The following is an 8,709-nucleotide window of genomic DNA, read 5'->3' as shown; positions in this document are numbered from 1 at the left end:
GGCAGTCTTTATTTATTCAGCTTAAACAAAGATTTTTTTAAAAAAATAATCAATAAATAAACCAGACATCACCAAGGGAACACTATATTGAGTGGAGTACCATCAGGAACATTAAATAGAACCCCCACCACAGCTTAAAGTAGCTCTCCACACCACAAAGAAAGAACATTTTGTAAGGCCCAACTGTTCACAAACAAAACTGGCTGTTCTGTACGAACCTTCGCGTATCTATAATGCCCTATTCACAGACGTGGGATTTCTGACTCTCTTCGCACAAAACGCTACTGTTGAAACCCGGGCTTTGTATGTTATTTGCTTGCCATCACTGGCAAAAGTGCTCAAATCAATTATCCAATCTTCTAACGAGAGGGATGCTCCAAAGCAGCAACAATCCCTGGGGATTTCCCTGCCGGTTTGCGATTTCCCCCTTAACCTTTGCCCCGTGGCAAACCATTGGGGGTTAGTCAGAAAAACGTGTAATTATCCTGAAAACAAAGTTATCAGCTAAAGTGCAGGACCCCTGCAGTGAGAAGTACACATCTGTTTTCAGACTCGGCTTCAGTTTAGCCCATCAGGATCCTCCCCTACCCGCACAAATAGTACCCAATTCGGTTTAAAGTAGTGCCTATATAAAAGTTTAGCTACGGGAATATCAGCAGAACTTCAGGGAGATTCCACGGAAAGGACACAACAACCACCCGTTCCGTGTCACTAAATCCTGCATGAGAGAAACATCGTCCCCGCCCGAGCCACGTTCTCCTTCCGCCAAGTACAGCCAGAACAACCCCGGCAGCTGCACTCAGGCCACCGAGAAAAAGAAGCGCAAACCTTTAGAAAAATACAATGCAAGAAAAAATCTGAGATAAAAATATAGACCTTTGGTTAAAAACCATTCCTTGAACAAGAGTCCTTTGGAACTCAGCTAGAACAAAAAAAAGCTTCACTTCGACTGAACAGTAGTAAAAATTAGTTCTAAGCGCTTATTTCCTAACCCAAAGGACCCTTCTAAAATGTCAGTAATTTTTTTTTTTTTGTAGGATTTACACATTTGATGTTCATTATTTATAGGGATTGTTATATCTGCAGCAATAAACTATAGAAATTTTCCACGAAGAGAATGTTTGTAGCACAAGCTCCTCCACCAGCAGTCTTTACAAAAACAAAACAAAACAAAAAAAAAATTGTGAGTGGAAGTTCTTAATTAATTAAAGAACCGTTGAAACATGTAGTTTTCTTCAGATACCAAATAACCAAACTTCTTATAGAAATCCACGTTTTTTGGCAGACACTCCAGCGTAATTTTGTAACAGTTCAGTCTCTTACTTAACAACGTCAGGGTGGACGTTAATCTGAAAAAGACAGAAAACCAACAGTTAAATGAAACTGTCCCTGAACTGCTCAATTAACATTTAATTAGCTGAAGTTATCAGACCTACAATAATAAAGTTTTACAGCCCTTAGCTACACAGGATAGAAAAAAAACAAAGCACCAGCATCTTGCAGACAATTTTATGGCACTTCAGGCTGGGGGGGGGACCCGCCCCGCAACGCTGAATCCCCCCCTCTCCGAGGGCTGCTGGTACCCACCAGTGTGGTGAACTGGGCAGGGACAGAAACCAACTGGGCGAAGCCTGGCTGTCGGATGGCAACGGTGGTGAAATACTTACAGTTTACCAAGCTGCTTTCCTCTGGACTCCCCGCTGACTACTACATCTTCTATCCGTCCTCTCTGTGAAAACAGAGGCGGGTGTCAGTTGAAGAGAACGCTGTTAAGTTCATTTCCCCATCACGCTACGTCTCACGCTTGGATTTTCCACCGTCTAGTTCGATACAACCCCCCCAGCAGCCGATGTGCTGGTAATGCCCCCTTCCAGCACCCAGCGGGTGCCGCAGCCCCCCCCCACGGCCTTTCCCTTTCTCTCCAGCTCCCCGTTTTCACGCATCCAGCGACGAGATCCTCAACCATCTGCTCCAGCAGAACCGAGTCTGACTGGATCAAAAGCTCGCTGGGAGGGAGAACAGGACAGACTCCGTTGCTCTTTTTCCTTAAGAACGGCCCAAACCTCCTTGTACTATTTAGCTGAGCACCCAAAGATGGGAGATATTTTTGAAATGCCTTTGTCACTGACTCAGCACAAGGTACTTCATCACACAGTAACACCATAAAAATAACAGGCGCGGAGTCTGGGGACAGGATCTTTTCCCTCACTTTACAGCTGCAGGGAGAATATACCTTTGCACAGGAGTGAGTGAACTTATGTTCTATCACCAGCGTTGCCGTAGCAACAATCTGTCCAAGATTCGTGTCTTCTACGACAGTAACGTAGTAATCTCCAGATCTCTTCATGTGCTCGAAGGTTTCTGTGGGAGCAGACAGACAGCGCAACAGTCACCGTTAATCCCAGATTAAACTGCTGGGGAAGTCTTAGACTCGCAGCAGATTCTTGCCGGGTATCTAAAGCTCAATCTCAAAAGCAGGTATGGAATTTAGGCCCCTTGGGGATGGCTGCGACTGGATCCAATGCTGAGTGCCAAAGGCTGACCTAATAAATCCCTCCGGCATCGGGCAGTCGGGAACCTCACACCCAAAGTAGCTTTGCTGTCAGCATCAGTATTCTCTGGTTCCTCTATGGAAACGCCAAGAAATAACGATATACTCACTGATAAACTGCTCTGGGCTCACAACTCCGGTTTCCGTCAGCTGACCCAGAACCTTAAAAAAGCCTGTTATAAAAGAAAGGAAAAAAAAAACACAAACCTTTAGTGAGGGACAGAGACACACAGTTAGGTCCAAATCATGGAATCACCGAATTCTCAGAGTTGGAAGGGACCTCCAAATGGCACAGAACAACCCGCCCACGGCTGTTTGGAGAGCAAACATCCCCACGGCGCCATCCAGTTCTACAGAATTGTGGAAGTCTCCATGCACTAAGAAGAATATGGTGGGTCACTTCAATATTAGAGGGAACATTATGAACAACTGCACTCCCTCTCTAAAGCTGCGGCGAGTAGAGAGCCGTGAATTATTAGGAAGATTTGACTTGAATTTTAAGATGTTTTTTTGAGGTTATTCAGAGTCAAATGGATTTTGAGGGTCAGCCAACACAGCACCAATCCATGGTGCCAAGTGCTTAAATTCCTTACTGGTAAAAATAACCCAAATCAGCTAAAACAGGTGATCCTAATCTGTTGAGAGATAATGCAGAAATACACCCCATCTAGTTCAGCACCCAGCTTTTGTTTGTGATGATCATTAAACAGGACTCTACCTCGATTTAAATCAGCCGTGCAAAGCGGTCTCAAAACCAGACCGTCTCCTGGATCTAAAGGAGAAATAGCAGGAGAAAACATCGTCGTGTTCTCGCTCCAGTCAAGTTCGTGGAGAATATTTGGGTCAAACATCGGCGTGTCATCGGGCATCACGGTTGCAACGGGCATCATGGCTGCAACAGGTGTTCTGGAAGAGAAAGCACACGGGTAAGGAACACTTTGGTTTGCTCATTTTAGTCTCTAAATACGCTATTTCCCCTGGTTCTATCACGCTACGTGGTGTTCCTCAGGGACGTAAAGAAAGGTGAATGAAACCGGAACTGCTGTTTGCTTTATCTGCGATTGAAGCTCCTCAACCTTCACCGGACCAGGCCGCTGGGTTAAACAAAGAGCGCACACACTGACGCTGCGCGCGTTATCTAAAGTCAACACGACTTCTGTGTTCATCTGGGAAGTTTTTTTGCTTGGGAAAGAAATAATAAAACAGATAAAACACTGACTAAGAAATTTAACCTATACTTTCCTTTTCCAAGGGCTATATCTCGCGCTCGTAAGAGTGTTTACCAAGTATAGAGATGATCACTTGCATTCGTGTTCCATTTAAAACTGGCGGTAGGAATAACGCATTTTTTTTCCAACCAGTCCCATCACATAAATATTTAGTATCTCAGCCAAGAGGCACTGCATCGCACATATGAAAACACAGATGATACAACAGCCTGCTCGCACGCTTACAGCCCGTGCTGCGTTTCTGGGGCCCTCCTGTTTGCTCGGTGTATTTACAAAACCTAACGCCATCACAGCTGCAAAGCGCAGCACCTCTTTGTCCTTTAACAGGTAAAAACAGAACTGCCAAGATGACGGTGAGACACCTGTTAATGATTAAAGAGACACTGGGGAATTGTCCATTATTTAGCATTGGGGATAAGAGGAAGCAAAGGGATATATTTTCCTAATTTCTAGGTATAGGAAAATAATTCTTACTTTATCACCTGTGGAATACCTGGTATGAACAGAGATTATCACGGGAACTTCTCCTGCGACTAAGTTCTTTATACATCTTCAAATTAACTTAGCTGCACCATAAAAAATATGGTAGTCACACACTTTTGAACAGGCCAAATAAACATCAGAAAGAAAAAAAAAAAAAAATGTATTTGGGATGGATACTTTTCCAAATACGACACCTCACCGCCCCGTTAAGCTGCCCAGAGAAAGTACAGAGGATATACTATGAAGCGTCTCAGCGTAACCTCAGCACGCACCTCTCAAAACTGAAGGTGGCTTTGGAAACCCAACTGAAAAAGCTTCTGAAAAAAAAAAAATACCCAACAGAAAAAACCCACCGCAAAACAACCACAAAATCTTTTTTTTATGCCACCTGCTGGTACACACTCGCCTTTAAATCCCCATTCTCGTCTTAATCTTGCATATAAAAATAAAAAAAAAAAAAATTGCTGTTAGAACAATTAAACAGCAATAAAAATTCTCATCCCACATGAATTTTCAAAAGGAAACAGCGGGAAAAATGAAGTGCAAAGAAAAAAGTTTCCATAGACAGGAGAGTCAGAAGTGAGAATCCAGCTCTTCCAAGTCCCAGTCCTGAGCTTTAATAGATCGGATCACACCGATACCTGCGGACGACTGCAAGCCCATCACCAGCGTATTAATGACGTCACTGCTAATCAAAACTAAAGTCTCTCTGGTTCCAGCAACACATTTGGTATCTCTGTTCCTAGCTCTTGGTTACTCTAATGTTGCTGTTATCCCGTCCCATTACAAAGACTTCCTAGAATTCAACATTCAAATAGTGTCCTAGACAGAATAAAATAAATGTAATAAATTTCAGTTCCGGGGTTACAGAACACCCAGTGGTAGAAAAAACACATGAAGGAAATAATTTTTTTTATGCTTTTCAAGCAGCTAGTATTTTTTTAAAATAAAGTTATTTTTCAAACTACATCCGGCACTGATGGAGCAGGAAGAAGTTTGAAGCTTCACGCATTTGCTGGAGTCAGGGATATGCCTTACTCACTAGAAATGCATCACTGGCCAATTAAAAAAAGATCAATGTACAGGAAGGAAGAACTCGGGCCTGTTTCGATGGGTGGCCGGGCTCCCCTCCAGGCCTCCGGCGAGCCCGGGTGCTGGCCCTGGTGCACACCTGAGGCCTCCCCCGGAGCATCCCGGGCTCCCCATCCCTACCGGGAGCGGGATGGGGGCACCTTCGGACGCTCTCGCCTGTCCCACCTCCCTCCGCTCCGTTCCGGGAAGCCTGCAGGGAGAGAGCACGGTATGTCGGGGTGCCCACGGCCCCTCACCTCACCCCCTCGGGGGTAGGGATCCCCTCACCTCTCCCCCAGCCCCTGTGGGGGATCACCTCGCCACCTCACCTCACCCCCTCGGGGGTAGGGATCCTCTCACCTCACCCCCTGCCCCTCTGGGGGGGTCTCCTCACCCCCTCACCTCATCCCCAGCACCTCGGGGGGAAACCCTTCACCCTGCCTCCCAAGGAGGGGGTGCTCCCACCCCGTCACCTCACACCCGGCCCTTCGGAGGAGTCCCCTCATCCACCCCCCATAGCCCTTCGGGGGAGGGGTCCCCTCACCTCACACCCAGCCCCTTGAGGGGCGGGGAGGCCTCAAATCACCTCCAGCCCCTCGGGGCGGAGGGAGTACCCCCCTCACCCTCTCACCCAGCCTCTCGAGGGGGTTCCCCAGCCCCTCGTGGGGGGGTCCCCTCACATAACACTCAGTCGTCGGGGAGGGGGGGGGGAGTCCTCTCACCGCCCCTCCTCGCCTCATCCCGAGCCGCTCAGGGAGGGGGTCCCTCACCTCACCTCACCCCCCGGCCCCTCAGGCGGCGCGCGCCCCTCCCGCACTCACCCGCGCACGAGGCCGCGGCGCCAACTGCCTCCCGCACCGGCTCCGCCGCAGGCGCCGCACAGACGTGGCACTGGGGGGGCGGGGCCCCGCGCGCACGCACGCCGGCGCGCAGCCAATCGCCGCTCGCCGGCCCCGCCCCGGCTCCGCGCGCCCAGAGCTCCGGGCCGCCCCCGCGCCGGCCTCGCGACCTTCGGCAAGAGCCCCGCCCCCACGCACGGATTGGGCGGTGGGCAGTGTGGCCACGCCTCCTGACCCCAATAGAGGCCCGCCCCTCCCGTCACGTGGCGTTCAGGCCCTGGCAGCTGGCGTAAGATGGCGGACGCGGTAGAGGAGCTGCCGCCTCCTCCACAACTTGTACCGGCCGCCCCTGCCTGGCCTCAGCTTTCCCCGCTACTCCTCCCACCGCTCCCCCGCCAGAAGGGCCGTCTTACCCTGGCGGCGGCCCCGGTGGGGGGAAGGCTGAGGACAGCGAGGCCGATGGGGCCTTCCGCCAGGCCCTGAAGTCTGAGGCGTTTGTGGTTCCCTGACAGGGTTTTGACGCCCGAAAGAGAATCCCGCGCTCTCCTTGAACTAACAGCCCTCCAGGAGCGAGGCGGGTGGCAGAGGAGTGGCCAGTGCCCCTCCGCACAGGGGTGATTTCTCCTCAGTGGGGTGTGGGGGGTCCTGCTCCTCTCAGTGCGATGCAGGGGGGTATTTGCTGGGTCACACCTTCCTCTCATCCGTGCCTGCTTTCTCTTTACAGCTTGGTGGTTTTTTTTTTTCAGCCGGGATTTTCTTCTGGGGGAAGGTAAAAGTGAGGCCTGGAGCATGTGAAGGTCAGTGAAGATCTGTCTGATGCTTTTCAGAAGCAGCAGGTCACTAGGCAGCTCGCAAGGTGTAATTGCCGGCTTCTTTGCGTACGTTTCCCTGCATTTGACTGGGGTTTGGCCTCAGGAGTTCCCCCAGGAAGCTGCTTGGTGGCTTCGAAGGGCTGCCGTCTTTAATCCAGAGCTGGCCACAGCTCAGGAGGGGCTCACAGGTACCTGTGGAGGGATGGCTCAGATGAAAGGACTGTACAAAGGTTTCTCTTTTCTCCCGAGGAATTGCAGGTGGCAGCAGTGTTTGTCACGAAAGCATCGCTCTCTTTGGTACTTCTCGTCTTCGCGGGGATTGATTTTGGAGGCTCCATCGCTCCCCTCGGACAAGACCTGCTGTCCTGTGCTGGGGTGGGCCTTCTTCAGCCTCCAAGGCTGGCAGGGGGCAGGAGCGAGGGGTTTTCTTCCTTTTCAATGCAAAAAACCCAAACAGAGATCATCTTGAGAGATTGTTTTATAAATAGCTGAGGCCAGGGCATGCATGGAGCAGGAGGCCTGCTTAACGAGATAATTATACAACGTGCTTCTGAGACATGATTTTCATTTTCCACGGTTCTACCCCCCACCCCGTTACGTTACCCTCAGAATGAATCACTCTCTGTTACCGTTGGAAACAATCAACATTACTCAGTTTTGACTTGTTGGGGCCCAGAGTGACCAAGATGACACACGCTGACCTCCCTGGGCTCAGGCACACCCAAAATCTGGGGGCGATGCCCTGAACTTGTTCAGGACTGGGGGCTGCTTGGGTGAATCACTGCGAATATTAACCTTTTTTAACTGCAAATATTAACCTTTTATTGCAAGGGAAAGGCACAAACTGGCTGTGAGCTTTCTCTTCCCATTCCTTCTCTATCTCCTTTGTTTTGAGGGATGAAGAGGACTGGAAAGGTCCCATCCATGCTAAAAAGTGAACACTGTCTTGCTTCTGCGCACGAAAAGGAATGGAAAAGCGCTGCTTTGGCTGGTTAAATGGGGAAACTGGGAGCGTGGACACTTTTCTACTGGGAGGTCTGCCTGCCCATGGCAGGGGGTTGGAAGTCAATGATCTTTAAGGTCCCTTCCAACTCCAACCGTTCTATGATTTCCACTGCGTGAAAAATGAGACACGGGGGTTTAACTTACCTCCCTGCGTGGTGCCTTTTCCTTGACGGAAAGATTTTAGGGATACGAAGTAGATTTTGCATTTTGCCTCAGTAACTGTTGAAAAGTCACGACTTTTTTAAAAGCCAAATTGTGCCGTAACAAGGCCGTGGCCACATGGGGTCAGCCCAGCTCTCCCCAGTGAGGCTGGGAGCAGAGGGCCTGGACCTGCGCAGGGGAAATATTTCGGACGAGCCTTATCCAGATACATCCTCCCAGTTTCCGGCAACCGGCTGGTGGAGGAACATCCTGACCCAGGAGGCACATCCGTCTCGTGGTATTTGACAGCTGAACAGAGCTACCCTCTGTGCCTGTACCTCAGCTTCTGACCTCCGGAGTTCGCAGCGTAAACGTTGCAGATATGAGGAAAAAATCCTTTGGTTTGGTTAAACCTCTCGGCTTGCCCCAGCAGGGCTGTTTTTTTCAGTCCTGGAGACCAGTCCTGTCCCATTTTACCACCACTTCGGCTTGGCTTGAGGACAGAAACCTTTCTGCACTAGATTTTGTAGCGGCGTGAGTCTAACCCGGAGCAGGGGAATGATCTGGATGAAAAAACT

At 49.8% G+C, this 8,709-nt stretch overlaps 1 protein-coding gene across 1 annotated transcript; it reads right to left on the bottom strand.

The window, feature by feature from the left end:
• On the bottom strand, positions 1-6,220 carry GNPNAT1 (glucosamine-phosphate N-acetyltransferase 1). Its single transcript, XM_074149701.1, has 6 exons — positions 6,156-6,220; positions 3,270-3,457; positions 2,662-2,724; positions 2,234-2,361; positions 1,668-1,729; positions 1-1,349 (listed from the first exon to the last, which is right to left on the bottom strand). The coding sequence occupies exons 2-6, from the start codon at positions 3,439-3,441 to the stop codon at positions 1,202-1,204; spliced, it is 573 nt and encodes a 190-aa protein (XP_074005802.1). The 5' UTR covers positions 3,442-3,457; positions 6,156-6,220; the 3' UTR covers positions 1-1,201.
• Positions 6,221-8,709: the final 2,489 nt, after the last annotated feature.

Source organism: Numenius arquata, chromosome 6 (genome assembly GCF_964106895.1).
Source record: "Numenius arquata chromosome 6, bNumArq3.hap1.1, whole genome shotgun sequence".
Taxonomy (NCBI): Eukaryota; Metazoa; Chordata; class Aves; order Charadriiformes; family Scolopacidae; genus Numenius; species Numenius arquata.
This window is presented reverse-complemented; position numbering and strand designations above follow the sequence as displayed.

Coding starts and splice junctions, on each gene's coding strand:
- GNPNAT1 (XM_074149701.1), bottom strand. CDS start 3,441: ATGATGCCCGTTGCAACCGTGATGCCCGATGACACGCCGATGTTTGAC. Junction 1,730..2,233: donor TCACTCACTCCTGTGCAAAG/GTATATTCTCCC, acceptor CTGTTTTCACAG/AGAGGACGGATAGAAGATGT. Junction 1,350..1,667: donor GGAAAGCAGCTTGGTAAACT/GTAAGTATTTCA, acceptor TGTCTTTTTCAG/ATTAACGTCCACCCTGACGT.